This window comes from Vollenhovia emeryi, unplaced genomic scaffold (genome assembly GCF_000949405.1).
Source record: "Vollenhovia emeryi isolate VEMERY1.0 unplaced genomic scaffold, V.emery_V1.0 DF939556.1, whole genome shotgun sequence".
Taxonomy (NCBI): domain Eukaryota; kingdom Metazoa; phylum Arthropoda; class Insecta; order Hymenoptera; family Formicidae; genus Vollenhovia; species Vollenhovia emeryi.
In genome coordinates, this window is record NW_011966810.1 from 12,736 (window position 1) to 30,684 (window position 17,949).

Below are 17,949 nucleotides of genomic sequence, written 5' to 3' on the forward strand. Positions count from 1 at the left end.
GTTTTATCCGTGAAAATCGGCTTTTCCCATAAGAGTACGTGTAAAATCAGTGTAAATTAAAATAGTTATATCTCAACAACCGTTTAGTAGATGCATTTTGACTTTTCTGCAATAAATTAGGAAGACTAAAAGAACAATTTCACAAATTTTTAGCGACTTTGTACTATTTTGAAGATAGGTCCGATACATCCTTAAACGAGTGAAATGCGTAGGAATCACACCCATACGCACACACACACACACACACATGGGGTGGGTGTGGGAAGGGGGGTCAAAGGCCCCCTGCACCACTCCGCGCGCGCGTGCTTTTAGCAAGATCCTGTATATACAGTGCGTGCCTGTGCATACATGTTCTTTTTGGGATTTTCAATGTTTCTTGTCCCGAGCGAAATTTTTAAGTTTCATATTCATGTTCAGAGGACAAAAACGCACAGAAATTGGGTATTCTTACGCATTATTTCATATAGGTAGGTTTTCCGAAGGTTTACCGTAATTATACTTACGGTATAAATTTTATTAGTTTATTACACGATTTTCAGGGTAAATTTTAAGAGAAAATACTTTCCGTGTAAACTTAATTAAATTAATAATCAATTTAATAGTACTTTTAATTAAGTATCCTGTAGAAGCAAACTGTAAAGAATTTATCGCGAAAAATATTACTTCAACCAGGATCGATTAATAATCCGTAACAAATTACAAATCGTACGTGTCGGGTCCGAGCTACAGCGGTACGGTAATAAACAAATTAAATAAATTTTTAAAGAACTCATCACAGGCTGAAAAAGTCTAAGCTCCTGCCTGAGGAACGCTCCGCGTGCGAGCGACTTTGCGCAATCCCTTGGACAGGGTTGTGACATGCCGTGAATCGCGACGGCGCCGTAGATCGAAACGCGCCCGTTCCATTTCTAATTGACGTCGCATATCAGTTCGCACTCCAGTCACGCTCGTGATGCATTCATTCGTTTGTAAATGAATCACACTGGCGATATTATATTTCCTGGTGTGTGCATTGTTATTGGATAACGCGAGACGCAATAGCTCGACTACGTGCCGCTTCTGGAAACGCGGCAAATATGCAACGACGTCTAAGGGAATGATCGATCCCCGTATTTCCCATAACAATGTTTACCGCGTATTATGTTCTGGAAATTACGTTATCCATCTTTCATATTTTATCAGCGGCATCGAATCGAGTCTTCCTCCTAATTCTTTCGAAGCGACGCGATCGTACACGGAGAATTTTCTCTTCAAATTTATTCTGAAAATCATACGATCTTGGGATAATATGACATTTCGAGGATTCTCTTCAAGAGAGTTTTTGAAATTTCACCATACGTTTTACTAGTAAAGCCAACGGCATACAATACCATTTTTTTCTTACTGGATTGCTTACCAAGAGAGCCAATCAGGACACAGAGTTTTAGATCAGGTGACTTGAGGCTAAATCCTGATTGGCTCTCGTAAGCTGTCTAGTAGAAAAAAATAATATCGTGTGCCGTTGGCTTTAAGTCATCTGAGCTCAAACTTTTCATCCTCGAAGGTCCGAACACACGAAAAAACTTAAGCAGTAAGACTTAAGGGAAATGACCAATGACTGTCGAGAACGTAAGCAGCTATTTTGTAACTTAAGCAATGCTGAAAAATTCGATTGGTTGAAATTCTTAAGTTTTACTGCTGAAGGTTTTTCGTGTGTTCGGGCCTTGATTCTGTGCAGTTGGCGTTAGATTAGATGACTCAAGGCTAAGTCCCAGTCTACAATAGATGATTTAAGTCCTAAACCTTAAGAAATTGACCAATCACGGTCAGGTATGAGTAGAATACCTGACTGCGATTAGTCAATTTCTTAAGACTTGGAGTTTAAATCTTTATTGTAGATAGGCACGAAAACCAACGGTATACAAGGTATACTATATGTTCTCGTAAGCAATACAAAAAAAAACTTTCATAGAATTCTTCCGTGCCGTCTTGTCTCACGGTTTCAGGGCAAATTTTAAGAGAAAATACTTTCCATGTAGATTAGAAAAAGAGAGAGAGAGAGAGAGTATCTCTTTCGCTCGTGTATTGTATTAACAATTCATAATTACTGAAAGGCCAAATTAACGAGCATTAACAGATGTTCTTTTTTAAACAAAACCGATTGATAAAATTACTTTATTTTTCAGGTTCAAATAGACGTTTCGGCTGTACTGAGCCTACTTTCCATGTACTCCTCGAGGAAAGAGATAAATTTTATATAATCATATCCTGACGAGCAATATAGTTGATGTATTTGTATGTACGAAGTTGATTAGCATTTTGAGAAGTCTCGAGGTATTAACTAACAGACAGTGCTTGACGTCGCAACAAGCGTGAACAATAAATAGGTGTGGCGCATTAAATACAATTTCATGGACGTTAACTAGGAAAACAAGTTCCTCATTAGCAATCTCATTTCAAATGAGATCAATCGCTCGGCTGCCGTAGCGACTTCTTTATCCCGTATGCAAAGCGGCGCTTTTAAAAAAAATCTCTTTTTCACACCACTATTAAGGTCTGCGCGTGCGGCAACCTTAGAACTCCCACGAGCGTTTCACAATGCTCCGTTTTTTTTTCTGGAAAAGCCCTCTTTCCTGGGGACGCGGCTGTCTGAAGGTCCGCAACGTTGTAATTGGACAATTTTCGCGCTCTCTACGACAGCCGTGACCTATTTTATGAAACTTTGATCAGTTGCTATTGGACGTTATCTCCGTTTAAATACAGGGGGCAGAAGGTTAGATAAGACCACTTCTGTATTCGGATGACGTTGAAATGCTAGAAGTGCACAAAGAACTTGCAGGAAAACAGAGATACGCGGGTGCCGTTAAAATAGCGTCGAATTAAAAAACGCTGCTGTAACATACACGCGCGCGCGTGACGGCGTTTCGAGATATACATTATTTCAATTGCCACTTGTGCATATCCTTATAAAAGTTCTTGTACACACATTGAATTCATTATCGTAATTTTTATGTCTCTTGTACACACATTGAATTCGTTATCGTGATTATTATGTCTATTAAGAAAATGGATTAATATCAAGTGCGATATCCTGGAGGCGCGACTAATCGGTTTTTTTTTCACACGGTATATCTACTTCATAATCTTTGATACACTTTTAGAAAAATGTCTCGTAACAAACGGGTTAATTGACTTGATAATCGTTTGCATTAAGAATGCAAACGATGAATGAGAATGAAAGACGGGGTCGTAAGTTTCTAAGCGATATTTAGAGCGTGCTCGTACGCCCAAACATATTGCGGAGAAGACCCTCCATATTCGTGCGTGTCTGCTGTTTACATTATTGAGCGTACGATTTCGCGCATTATCTTTTATTTTCACTGTAAACTGTTGGGCTGCGAGTCCGCACTTTCGTCCGTTGTCGAGCGTGAACAAGTGCGCGAGATACGTTTCGGTGACGAACAGCATCGGGACGTCGCGTAGATCTAAAATGAACTCGTTTCTCACTAGTGGGCTCTTTAATCTTGTGACGTCAAGCTCTTAACAATCGATTTATTCAGATGCATTCATTCACCCACGATCTGGCGTTTAGTTCCCATTGCGTTTTATTTTAATTCTGACGTTTCTTTAATTTTGTATCCAACACGTACAATCGGCGAGAAAAAAAATTTAAAGCTACTCAAGCGTTTTAAAGAATTTCACCTTCAATACGGACTTCTTTTTTCTGATTGGATATAAGAGGAGTAGATTTGGAATACATTTCGAACGTGAACGCGAAAAAAATCGACCTTAGAAAGAAAATGAAAGCGAGGTCCTTCAAGGAACAGCGTTCAACAAATTCCCTAGTTTTTCCTTGATTTTTCTCAACAGACGTCTCCAGCATAAAATTTGTCTTGCGCGAGGAGGATCAGATATTCCATCTATATGCAAATGAATTTTAATTACTCGCTAAAAGCGCACAGCTCCACAGGTCGACCCAGACGAATAAAAGTATAATGTACCTGTCCCTCTCTAAGGCTGTCTCTTGACCGTTAAAAGACGACCCTACATTAGCGAGCGAGCGAGCGAGAGAAAGAGATGTCCTATTGTAAAAATTTTTTATCTCTCGGCCAATGTATTATACGAGCAAGAATAAGATGTAAAACTGTTACAGGAATAACAACATATCGATATTGCCGAATAAACTAGCTGTTATTCTTGTAACATTTCTACATCTTATTCTTACTCGTATAATGCATTGGCCGTGAATTAGAAAATTTTTCTTATTATTAAGAAAACGAGCGTGACCATTTCTTTTAACCGTTTGAAGCATACATTTTGCTATTGAACCATTTTTTTTGGTAAAACTTTGTATACAAGGGTTTTTGGGGTCGCTGATTACAAATTCGTTATCAAATTTTCACGATTCGAAACGGCGGATTCAAGATGGCGGAATTCAAAATTTAAAAGAATAACATCACTCAACCGTAATTCAACAATGCTAAGGAACATTATTTATTGTTAGATATTATTAGGACATGGAATGAAAATTCTAGTTAAAGATTCTTATAGAATATAAAAATTAGCGCGCGCGAAATGGCGGATGCAAAATTGAAATTTGATCACTTCTTAGAATTTACTCATTCTTGGCACTACCCAGAGCTAACGACGCGACAAGTCCCCAAATATCGCAATCAAACGAAAATGTCGAAAAACTTGAAAACTTCAACAATTCACGTACTTTGCATCCGCCATTTTGAATTATGAAAATCTCGTAATGAGCGACCCTGAAAACTCCTTTGTACAAAGTTTTCAAGAAATAATCTTCAAAAACTTGGTCAATAATGAATTTTTCCGAAAAAAAAGTATTTTCATATTTATTTATTTATAAAACTTTTACAAATACTAAAGATTACTCAACTCTGTTTTATATTCTTTTATTGCTGAGATATTAAAGATGCAAAAAAACCCGAGCTAAATGCGTCAACTAGAAATTAAATGGCCAAAATGTAAAGAAGTTGAGGTGGTAACGTGAGTTACCACTATGCTTCAAAGGGTTAATATCCTATTGTGTTTCTCTGTCGTCGCTTCAGAGCGTGTACTAGCGCGTTGCGCGTAATGCTCAGTCCATTCTATACGTCGATGAAGAAAACCCATTCAAAGGCAGCAAATTAATAAGACGAGACATTGCAAACGCTGTTCCAATCGACCGAGTTGCAGAGCGAAATCTGACGCGAGTAAAGTAACAGGCCCCTGCAATTGCACCTTTTAATTGCCGAGCTCAATATTATTCTGTGCGTTAAAAGGCGCAACATACGCCACGCGCGGCAGCTGCAATAGCAACCACAAAACCAACACAGAACCGAGGGATCGTTGTGTCTACATTTGCAATGTGACTAGATAACATTTGCGTCCCCTCCGCCGTTCAGATAATAAATTCCGATTATACTTCGACTTGGAGTAACCCGTCCGGACAGAACGGCGGGGGAAGGTGGGACGAGAACGAAAGGGGGGGGGGGGGAAGGAAACCTACCGCTGTAACATAAGGCAGCCATGGTAATTGCGCGTGGTTCGGTGTTTTCCTCGTTAAAGGGACGGGAGGAGAGAGGGAGAGATCAGGTGGGAGTCTGGTGGTCTCGGGACGGTCCCAACGCGGTCGTCGTTCCTTCGGCGGCGCCGACGTAGCGTGCCCGCGGCTCGTACAAAGGCGCGGAAGAACGTTGCGATCCTCCCACGTGCGATCGCGCGACGGCTCCGGTAGGTGATTCAACGTCTTTTCACGAGCTTCTGGGAGTTGACGATGATCTCTCGGTTCCACGTGTACCGATACGCGAACTGCATGCTATTATATAACATTAGCACACTCCACCATCGAGACGACCGGTCGTTTCCGCGGATCAACTTTAACGATGCCAGTCTCGTCGGGTTCCACCGCCGGTGCGCTGCGCCACCGTTTATCTTCTCAGGACACCGGTCGCGTCCATGCGCGGAAGAGAGCGGACGACCGTCGCACGGATCTCGAACGAGTCCTCCGCGCAGATGGTTCGCGATTGCTAGTCCCGCGCCTCCTACGGACGACGACGCTCGACGAGGTTCGTCAACTCGCGTCGTACCCTGTCGTCACGGACGCTCGACGACGACGACGACGCGCGAGGATCCTGAGGGGGTCCCGAGCTACCGAGCGACGAGCAGGTGGTCGTTGACGGGCGCGCGCGCGCGCGGCCACGTGTTCTCGCTGGCGAGCGTCCAATATCACATCCGGTGCGATTTTATGGGTAGCAAGCAATGCGCCCCGCTCAGTCAGGTCGCTTCTCTCGTCGCCCTCTTCGGCGTTTACCCGTGGCGATGCCGCGCGATGATACTGCGGGTTCCTCTTCCCGCTCTCTCCGCGGGAGACGCGCGGAATTTTCCAGCGGATAAGACCAGGGAAGGTTCCCGAAGGGGGGAAAAAGGGGGGTGTTTCCGCGAGACCAAAATTGGCGGAGGCGTCGGAGAGACGCCCGTGTAACACCACGACGGAGAAGACACTGATAACGCGGCGAGATGCTCCGCCGAGAGCCTCGTAGACGGCGGGTAATTAAATACTGATGCAGCGCGACGGCTCGGCGAATGGCGATCGCGCAAATTGGACTTCGGTGGCCTGTATACTGCCGAGAAACCACTCCCTCTTATCTTTGGACTTTCCCCCCCGGTCGTCTCCACTCCCTCTCAATCGCGCCGTTGACACCGCCGTCGCCCCCTTCCCTCCGGTCCACTAACAAGCCGAAGCCATTTGCGCAGAGGTTAACCAGTTTGTCCCACTCTCTTTTACAGAAAAAAAGGAGAGAAGCGCGCTGGAGCGACGAAGAACGAGCGAGGAGAGAGAGAGACACGTGTGCCAAGAGCGGTGGGTGCGAGCGAGAGAACGAGAGAGAGAGAGAGAGAGAATGAAAGCGATAGGGGGATACGAAATCGCACGAAAATACCAGTTTTCACATTTTTTTCTGCGCAGTATAGAAAAATGCGTAAAGTAGGCGATTCTTAAGTCAATGCGCATTCACGCACGTTTCGTGTCCTTTAACCGCGGTGTCCGCCACTCGATTGTATCTATGCATGCGGATATCGCGAGATGTATCGCTCCGGAGCGTAAAACTAAGTCTCTCCCGTCTCGTTTCTCTCTCGGAGCATTGAAAACCCCGCCGAGGTTCCCCGTCAAGTTTCTTTTTCACGGCATTGTTTAATACGTTAACGCGACGGCTGCGATTTCTCACCGTCCAGATGCGATAATGTATGAAAATTTTTTGCGCTATGTAATTACATAAACGCAAAGGCCTCCAAACGCAACCTCTTTTTGCTGCGAGCAAGCAACGCGCCACACTTTATATTGAAGCTTATGTATACGGAGAGGATTTTCTCTTAAAATTTACCCTGAAGAACTTCATGAATTTTATTACTAGTAAACCCATCCCGTACAGCACAAAACTTGCAGTTGCATTGCAATAACATTGCTACAATATTGCAACATTGCTTTAATGTAGCTGCAATGTAACTGCAAGGTTTGTGCTGTATGGGATACAGCACAGATGGTTGCAGTTACATTGCAGAAACGTTGCAATCTTGCCGAGACATTGTAGGGATATAAAATTGCAAACTTTCGATAGCAATATTGCAGCAATGTTTCAAAAATAATAAAAATACTATGTTTTCTATTTAAAAAATTTTTCTAATTACGAGAATTTTATAATGTTATTTTCGTTGATGCCAATAATGCGCGAATTATTAAGTGCTTGATCAGTGCGGTGTTGCTCGCAATCTCCATCTATTGCGAAGCGACATAATCTCCTTAGGTTGCTTCGCAATAGCTTGCTGTGTATTGAAAAAGGCCCGGATGCATATGTAATTAGTAAATTCTCTGCTTATGTACAACGACAACAAATTATTCCAAAAATATTGCGCTGCAACATTGCTATAATGTTGCACTGCAATCTCTCTGAGGGCGGACATTTCAACGTTTGCGGCAATCCTCCAGAAACGTTGCAGCAATATTGCAATGTAACATGTCTGCAATCTTTCTGCAATCTTTCTGTGCTGTGTGGGAAATGTCTATAGTAAAATTTTTACTAGTAAAATGTATACCAAGTATAATTACTAGTGCATGGTAAAATTTCAAAAAACTCCTATAAAGTTCTTCAAAATGCTACGTTGTCCCATGATTACATCATTTTCAGGATAAATGTTAATCGAAAATTCTTTCCGTGTACGCTTTAATATAAACTAGCAAAGTGCATCATAAAGTTCTTCGAAATCCGCGTTGTCCTATGACTACATGATTTTCAGAATAAATTTTAAAAGAAAATTCTTTCCGGATAGAATATACACAATCTCGGAACGTAGCTATAAAACTAATTAATAGCGATTAAATTGTACATACAAATTATTTCTCTTAACGTTTAAATTGTTAAACGCTACGAACATCGCAAACGTTTCTGAACAATTGCTGTATTTTCGACAACTTATTTCTCTGCGATTAATTTCGGTGAGCCGATTGACATTCGTCAGTAGGCTACTTGTCCCGACACAATAAATAACCGTATCGGTGTCTGTACGTGATAGCAGGAGCAAAAAAGAAAAAAAAAATTTGCCACGAATATAAGTCTGGCTTGTTAATACCTAAGGATATTAAGCAACATGTTTCAACGGAATCTTCCAGAGACCTGGATGGGGAACATCTTTGACATACTGAGTATCGTGTTCTCGATATGTTAATTTTCATAACGAACTCTCTCTCCTTCTCTAATCGGAGATTGAATTCTGAGCAAGTTTTGTAACAGTAAAAATCCCATGTAATTGCGGAACCGTTTAACGTTGGAAATTAAAATTGCCACAAAAATACCGCTGTCTGAAATAGCATTTTCCTCAATCGAGAAAAATAAACTTTAAATTCATTAAGGCATTCATCAAAATTTAATTTATCGTAGTATGTGACATTCAGTAGAAATACTCGAGTTATATCAGTGAATTTTTGAATTGTATCATATATCAATCTTATTTATAAAATCATGCCAAGCAAGAATCAGATTGATCCAAGATTATAGAAGTTATATTTTTAAACGAGTAATGGATTTTTGTATTTTGTTAGCTCCTATGATGACATACAAGTTTGTTACATAAGAAAAGTCAATATTTCTAATTTAATTTTCTACTTATCTTCATATGTACAATTATTGCCTCTGCTTTATACTTTTGACTTTTTTCCGGTTCTCAGATAAGAGTTTCTTAGATAAGGAGAAACAGCTATTCATACAAAATGTTTAACACTGTGTTCTTGCATGTTAAATTCCGGAATAGCAAAACATTACGCCCGTGTTATACTTTTGAAGATATTGAAATTTGTAAGATCTCTCAAATTTTTTGTTTAACAAACGATACAATGTCACAGTACGTCATCACCAATTTCTGTTGCGGATTTAACACCGCGATATTATCACTGATACATGCGAATTCCGTCAAATAAACGGTATCTCTAAGCTTATACTTGGCGTGGGACACTAGCGTGATCTCTTGATACAAAATATCTTACCTTCTTTAATCCATTCGTCTAGTGTATTTATGAGTTTTGATGCATCTTGGGCACAGATTGGGCGGTCGTCATACATAACATCTTCCACAGCATAATTAAGAATTTCTACAGACTGATCATTCGAAAGCCAATCTTCAACAGTGGTATCTAGCAGCGATGCCCCACTGGGGGACACCGGCTCGTACTTCCATGAGAACATCTGATCCTGACTCAATGACATTCTCAATGCGAATCCAACCAAGTGATATTAAAGGATGAAAATAAATTTTCGTCGGTTTAGCGACATAGCTCGTGGCGAGCGCCATATTGGCACTGAAAAATAAATAATTTCCATGTTAATAAGGAAATATTTAAAAGAAAGAAAAAGTAATTAATACCTACTAGACCATTGTTATGCTCGTTAACAAGGAGTTGCCAAGAATTGCGAAATCGATTTCGAAACGAGACAGTTTATTATGCGACCACGTGTACAATACTACCGAACCTAACCTAATCTAAACCTCCCCAAATGCGCGGCGGATACATGGGAAATTTCCGTTAGGCTGATGGCAGACAACTATCCGTAAGCGCTTAAGACTGACGTAGTCGTAGACTTAAGGTGGAAGACGTGTTCCAGAGAAAAACGTAAGCCGTGGAACACATGTTCCTTACGGCTTACGTTTTTCTCTGCCTTACCTTAAGTCTACGACTACGTCAGTCTTAAGCGCTTACGGATAGTTGTCTGCCATCAGCCTTAAGCGTTTACGGATTGTTCTCTGCCATCAGCCTTCGAGTTTCTATAAGTAGAGTTATGTCGATATCGTTTCCCGATTATGATTGGCTCCGCCATTTTTCGTTGAACTTCCGTTCCGATGCAGCTTAGAATCCTAGACCATAGACATATAAAAGATAGACTGCTTATGAGGCAGTGGAACCCTAGGTGGGGGCATCCTCCTGAGGGAAAAAGACAACATGAATTTGTTTGGGTATGTGTCTTCCTCTAGTGGACGTGATCTGAAGGTGATCATGTGATCACGCCCACGTGATCACACTAGAAGACAGATACCCAAATAAATTCATGTTGTCACGTCACCCTTAATCGGGTTTAATAACATCTGTAATTATACAACTGACCAATCACAACTATTCCTCAGAATGGAATGACTGTGATTGACCAGCTCTTTAACTACGGATGTTATTAAACCCAATTAGGGTGCCGTGTAAATATAGACACAGAAAGCCGAACATATCCGATCGCGTTCGACGAAAATAGTCGAAGTCAGATGAGTGATCCCCTTGCCGTGATTATCAGTTAAGGTCCCATTTCATTGACGCTACGATTTAGCGTCAAATATAGTCACGCGACTAAATTTACCGCTCGCCTAGGGAAGGAGAAGTAGTTGCAAAATATGAGCGTCGTGAAACCACCGCTGGCTGCGTTCAAAAACACCACCCCAGTACACCGCTGGCTGCGTTCAAAAACACCACCCCAGTACACCGCTGGCTGCGCTCAAAAACACCACCCAGAGTACCCCAGAGTATCATTTTATCCTTGTTTAACATACGACGAGCAACAAGGATAGAATAATACGCTGGGGTACTCGAGTGGTGTTTCTGAACGCAGCCCTTGCGACACCCAGTCACACCCATAGACATATAAAAGATAGACTGCTTATGAGGTAGTGAGGGATGTCCTCCTGAGGGAAAAGGCCAACACCAATTTATTTGGGTATCTATCTTCTTCTAGTGTACGTGATCACGTGGGCGTGATCTGGTTATCGCATCAACGCATCAACGGTCAGAGCACAAAGCAACGTAGTAGCTTACGACAAAGACGCAAGTGTAAACGTAGGTAGTGCACAAGCTTTAGCGTATGTCGTACTTCCCTCCAATTACATATGACGTTACTTTTACGCCAAAGCTTGTGCGCTATCTACATTTACACTTGCGTCTTTGTCGTAAGCTATTGCGTTGCTTTGTGCTCTGTCCCTAAGTCAACATGATATAAAATCAGTATTTTGTGTTTTCTGCATGCAGTACTACTCGCAGTACGAGGAGAAGTTAAAGAACGAAACAGAATGATAGAAAGATGGATAGACAAACGAGACAGAAAATAGTTCCTTCTATCTCACTTTTTGGACTCACTTGTGTCGGTCCTTTTCCCCTTCCATGAACATAAGTTCTATGGGCGGATGCGAAAGTTAAAGCCTATCACACAGTGCCAGGCAACAGGTAACAGGAACAGGAAATAAAATGCCGCGTTGGATTGGTTGGAAGAAAATTTCCGGTATTTCGCTTGCGGCATTCGAGTTCGAATCTCGCTTGGTCATTTTTTATATAAAAGCACTACCCCCTCCCCCAAGGTTCCATTTTCCTCTCTTTTATAAACACGAACATTATTTTTCTACCAGTCGACATTTACCAGCTTAACTCCAATACTTCTCGACGAAAAGATGACCTCTCGATCGGCAGTCGTGTATACAGCATTCGATATTCTTATACAATTTTACAATGTAACGAGGTCTTTTCTTATTACTCTCTCTTTTGATTTTAGAAATCTGAATGTGGCTACACTTTACACTTTTATATATTGTGTTGCGAGCGAATTTTTAATCATTGACATTTACATCTAAATTATTTTCATTTTCTTTTACTTCTTGTCTTTTATACACTGAGGATGGTCTAAAGAAAGACCGAAACGTCTGTTAATTTTTATATTTAAATAAACAAATTTTTATCTTCTGACACTAACACCCAGTCAAGGCTCTTAGCCCCTTTTATTCATTGATTTTTATTCTTCAGAGCCGTATTCTCATAATAATTAATTAACATTGTAAAAATTTCATAGTATGAAATGTATTTTGTAAATCTAATTATTCTTTTATAAAATGTTTGTTGTGTAAATTGTGTTTTACATGCCTTTACATTAATTTTCACCCATAAAATTGTACAGCAATGTCTGAATTTTCTCATAAATAATTTTTGTAAAGAAAAATAAGTGAATAATAACGAATTCTTATTTTTAATTTTATATGTACTTTTTATTTTATATATAAAAAGCCCACACAGCATAAAGCTCCGATCAAGCTCCTAGGAAGTTTATTTCGCTGAGCTCCCGGAAGCTTACAAAATTCGACAAAACAAGCTTACAGGGAGTTCATTTCGCTGAGCTCCCGGGAAGCTTCCAAAATTCGATAAAACAAGCTTCCAGCGAGTTAGTACTAGTTGAGAACTCCCTGCGAGCTTAAATAAAGCTCCCAGAGAGCTCTCAAAAGCGGACTTAGGAGCTCTCAGGGGGCTCCGTGCGAGTTCGTTGAAGTTCAAGTGAAGCTTATGACCAATTTTAAGAGCTCCCCGGGAGCTCCCCGGGAGTTCCCCTTGCTGTGTGGGAGTATTGTGCACATTTAATATAATATTGCAGGCAATAATAAAACCAAATTAAATTATAAAACACCTTTTATAAATAAATTGACCAAGCGAGATTCGAACTCAAACGCCGTAAGGCGTAAGCGAAATACAAGCAAAATGTAAACGTACGCTTTAGTCTTCGCATCCGCCGCGCTCGCTGCTTGTGGAGGTTAAGTTTCGGTAGTTATAGTACATGTGGTCGCATACTCAACTTTAACTGCAAATTTTTCAAAAACGAAGATTCACTCTAACCCTTAGACACTTTTCATAAACTTGTCAGTACCCTCCTTCGAATGGACTATGTCTCGTTTCGAAATCGATTTTGCAATTCTTGCCAACTCCTTGTAGGTAGATGTTCTTAACACTAAAATTAGCAATCGAAATGACTTATTTTTAATCTTTAATAAAAATTACTCGAATTTATAAAAGTTTTGTCCGACGTTCTCTGTTCATGAAATTTCACATGGCTACCTGAAAAGGTCTATCGATATCGAACGTGTACATAATGGACGATATTTTAAATATACCGATGTTACGTTACACTTACCGGAAAAGAATCAGCGCAAGGCAGAGATGCCGACTTGGAAGCTCTGCCAGGCAGCCGAGCGCGTGGAGGGGATAGAGTGGAAGGTAGCGCTCAGCGTTATCTTCTTCTGGGCTGCGTTTGGAAACGTGCCCAGTAGATCATGTTATCCTTGTTTCTCACCGATATTAAATAAGTGCCCAGTAGATCATGTTATCCTTGTTTCTCACCGATATTAAATAAGGATAGTGATACACGGGGACACTCGGGTGATGTTTCCGAACGCAACCCTAACTTCGATGTCTTCGATTGCCTGATGCCGGCCGAGCTTCGAGCGCTATCCCCTCCACGCACCCGGTTGCCTAGCAAAGCTACCAAGTCGGCATCTCTGGCGCAGTGCTCCCAGTTCCCAGACGAAAGTTGCTGGGCCCGCTGCATCCATGGTGGCCGGTGGTGGGGCACATTCCCCCCCCCCCCCCACCGGCCATGGTGGATGCAGCGGCTTTCGTCCGGGAGCAGTGGTGCAAGGTCATTAAAATAAGCATCAACAATTCGATATCTTTATTAGAATTTATTTTATTATTTTCTTCTTTTATACGTATCATTTCGAATGCATCTTTTGTGAAAATTATGTTTCGTGTCAAGGATTCTAATTTTATTTTAATTTTGGTGGAAATATTTTGCTAAAAATATAATAAAATTTTACTGAAATGTATGTGAAAAGCTCTCTTAACTCACCTCGATATCGATATTTCAGCAAGTTTTCATTAAAAAAGTAATACAGTTTTTAGTTAAATTTAGTAAAAATGTCTTTTTACATTAAAATATTTTTTATTACTCTTTAACCATACAATATATTTTAATAGTATATTAACTTTTCCTTATACATATTTCACTGTATTACATAGAATTTCGTAAGGAAAGTTACCATTCATTTTCAAATATAATACATTCAGTAATGTTTCGATAACTTTTATCTTACTTTTCATCGATTTTAGCAAAATATTTCCATTACGGTTTCTTATTCTCTTTTTATCTTAAATTGTTGTAGAAAATTAATTGTAAGTGGTTAAATTGTGATACATTTACTTTACTCTTTTAATTCTTTTTTTTCAAAGGGATTTATATATCGCTTATCTGTTACAATAAAGACATAACCCAAAAAAAGTTATTTTTTAATTGTTTACAAAAGAATTGTGAGAATTCAATGCGCTGAATGAAAAGCTAATATATAGAGGAAAATTCGCTAATATAAGATAGGCTTCTAATATGAGATAGCAGAAGTTTCTGCTAAACTAATAGGCATCGTCTATTGGTTCCACCATAAATTTATTGCCCTTGGAGTGAAATATGTTTAGTGGAAAATTGATCGTTAGATTGTGTGATTGTTGCAAAAAAGATTTGTGATTCAATTTGGACGTTAAAAACCTACTCGGTTTTTTAAATAACTTGAACATTGTGTGCTTGGTCAAAGATATGTTTTCGTCATGTTGAGAGATACACGGTTGCAGTTTCAGATCACATGGTTTACTAATAGCCCACGTTAGCGTGCAGGCATTCAGAAGGATATTTCCCAGATGCCTTATACCACGGTATGGTGACATGCAGTGGCCCGCCCGTTTACCAGACCTAGAGTACCTCTAGTGAGAGTATGGACAACGTCTGACATTAACAGGGAAACTGTGGCGCGCTTTGAAATTCATTTCTGTGATATTTTTCAATTGCAAGCCTCTTCATATAGGCTGTATCCCGATATTCACTGTCAGTGAAAATCTGTAGTGAACGTGACGTAAAGTATAGATTTTTAGTACTGGTAGTGAATATCGGAACGCAGCCACAGTACTAAAAATCTATACTTTACGTCACGTTCACTATAGATTTTCACTGCCAGTGAATATCGGGATACAGCCTATATGAAGAGGCTTGTAATTAAAAAATGTCACAGAAATTAATTTGAAAAACGCGCCACAGTTTCCCTGTTAATGTCGGACGTTGTCCATACTCTCACTAGAAGTACTCTAACCAGACCTAGCGCCAGACTTTTTCTCGTGGGGATTTGTGAAAAGCAAGGTGTACGAAACACGCCATGTGCCAAACTGAGCACAATCATATAAAATGCACGGAGGATTTAGTGCTCTTTATGTGCTAATTTATTGCTCTACTCCCAATTTTATTGCTCCGGCCGTTTAACAAAATATCACTTTTATGCTACCTTTCGAAAAAGTTAGAATACCCATTATAAAAAAAAAGATATGAAAAACACTTATTCCATAACTTAGTGCTAATTATGTGCTTTTAATATGTACTAGTTTAAATTTCGATGCGCCATCCCATACACTGAAAAACAACCCCAAAGCGTATTTCGTTCAAGAATTTAAATTTAATACCAAAATCTGCATAGCACAACTGATTTTTCGAATAGACTTTAGTCTTGTGCTCTTTACTTTTGTCTTCTGGAAATGAGAGTGAAGCAATCAAATTGGTTAATATGTATTTTGTAAGCAACAAACGTATATTACGATCGAGATATTTCCAAAATCGATATTCTTTACACTTCTCTCTTGAACGAAATACACTTTCGGGTTGTTGTAGTAAGTGTAAGGGATGGCGCTCCGAAATTTAAACTAGTACATATTAAAAGCACATAATTAGCACTAAATCATGGTATAAGTATTTTTTCACATTATTATTTTTGTAATGGGTATTCTAACGTTTTCGAAAGGTAGCATAAGTGATATTTCGTTAAACGGCTGGAGCGAATTCTCCGTGCATTTCATATGATTGTGTTCAGTTTGGTATTCTAGCTTAATAGCCGTATGAAACACATCCAGTAACCATCTTGGAGCTGAAGCAGTGCATTCGCGTGGCTATAGAGAAAATTCCACAGAACATTCTACGGCGAGTAATGCATTCTCTTCCTACCAGGATGAAACAGCGTGTGGAAAATCAGGATGGACATCTCACGGACGTTATTTTTTGAAAGTGAACCATGTCATCTGAAACTCCGTGCAATAGTGTATCTTTCAACATGACTAGAATGTATCTTTGACCACGCACTGTTCAGATTATTCCAAAAACCTTCAGGTGTTTATGCCCCTTCCCCCTGCACTATGAATGCTATACGAAACATTTCATTGAATACAGAGTATCTAAAGATGATCTTGAGGCAGTTTTGAATTTCAAATCTCACTGTGAAAATACTGGTATTAGATATTTTAAGAATACATATATCATTGAGTGCTGTTACACAGTATCCTTAATCGGATTTAATAACATCCGTAGTTAAGGGCAGCGCCAATCACAGTCATTCCTCTACTGAGGTATAGTTGTTATTGGTCAGTTTTATAACTACGGGTGTTATTAAACCCGATCATGGGCCACTATTTCCAACGTCTGTTAGCTTTTAATAATAACTAACCGAACGTTAGCTTTTTAGAATAGCCAATAGGAATTGACTGTTAATCAGAATAGTCAATAGAAATTGGAAGTTAACGGTCGGTTAGAATTAACAGATGTTGGAAATGGTGGCTCTAAGGGTCACGTATAAACATAGTTATTGTTGCAGCAAATAAGCGACACGTATTGTACTCAACCAATGAAAATTAATCGCAATTCTGATGTCAAAGTGAATGTAAATTTTCTACATTTTATATATTTAATATATTCATTTACAAATTTTACAAATTAAATTTACATCCGGAAGACGAGCAGCAACATAAGTGCTAAGTCACGAATCGGAAATCGATGATCATTTCCCGCTTATCTCGACGCAAGACTTCTTTTGCGCGAGTCACGCCGAGGGACCGAACAGTTATGTATCAGTGTATGGATGTGTCATGACGCAATGCGAGGCTATCGTCTGGCAAGATCTCGTGGCGGGTTCAGATCGGGCAACGTGCACGGGTCGCGAATATTTGTGTTGCGCGTTAACGCAAGAACGATCGGGCAAGATTTCTCGCGACGTAAGGAAACATGCAAGCCGCGTCTTCGTCGCGTTCGGTAATTCGACACGTCATTGCATGCAATGACTCACAAGATGGCCAGAGCCGCCAGAGCGGACACGCGAAACCACGAAACTCGCGAATGCGACGCAGAGGTTACGAGGCAAACGAGATTCTGTTACTTACGACATGATTACTTAAGGTGCGATGGCACACTTGCGTGTGCAAGCTTGTTCTCCGACTACAGACTCATCTTGCACGTCTTCGGAAACGCAGAGATAATTCAAACGTCTTTCCTACCAGCCTCATGAATGGGGAATGCCGAACGACAGCTTCCGTCGGGATTTCGATCGGTCACGTGACCCTTCCCTCCAAATGTAGCAGCCACAGATGTCTATACTATACTAGATCGCTAACTTGTGAGCTCTGGCGAGGAAAAGCTGTGTCCGTGCGGATTTCCGGTTTCGGCCATAACACCTTCAACAAAATGTCTGCTCCCGCTTGTTTTCAATATTGCATGAGACATACACTAATGTACTAATGTACTAAATATAAATTTTTTTTCTTTACATTGGGAAACG

General features: G+C 40.3%; 1 protein-coding gene across 2 annotated transcripts in view; it reads right to left on the bottom strand.

The window, feature by feature from the left end:
* Positions 1 to 17,773, bottom strand: part of LOC105557230 (activating transcription factor of chaperone) — a 22,311-nt gene extending 4,538 nt beyond the window's left edge. Inside the window, exons 1-2 of one of the 2 annotated variants that reach the window (XM_012004416.1) lie at positions 17,555 to 17,773; positions 9,518 to 9,829 (exon numbers count right to left, since the gene is read on the bottom strand). In XM_012004416.1, coding sequence (XP_011859806.1) covers positions 9,518 to 9,737 — 220 coding nt within the window. In that variant the 5' untranslated portion in view covers positions 9,738 to 9,829; positions 17,555 to 17,773. Of the gene's footprint in view, positions 1 to 5,491; positions 6,395 to 9,517; positions 9,830 to 17,554 lie in introns of those variants that run through there. The other variant, XM_012004417.1, reaches the window with a different exon arrangement.
* Between the last annotated feature and the right edge of the window lie 176 nt (positions 17,774 to 17,949).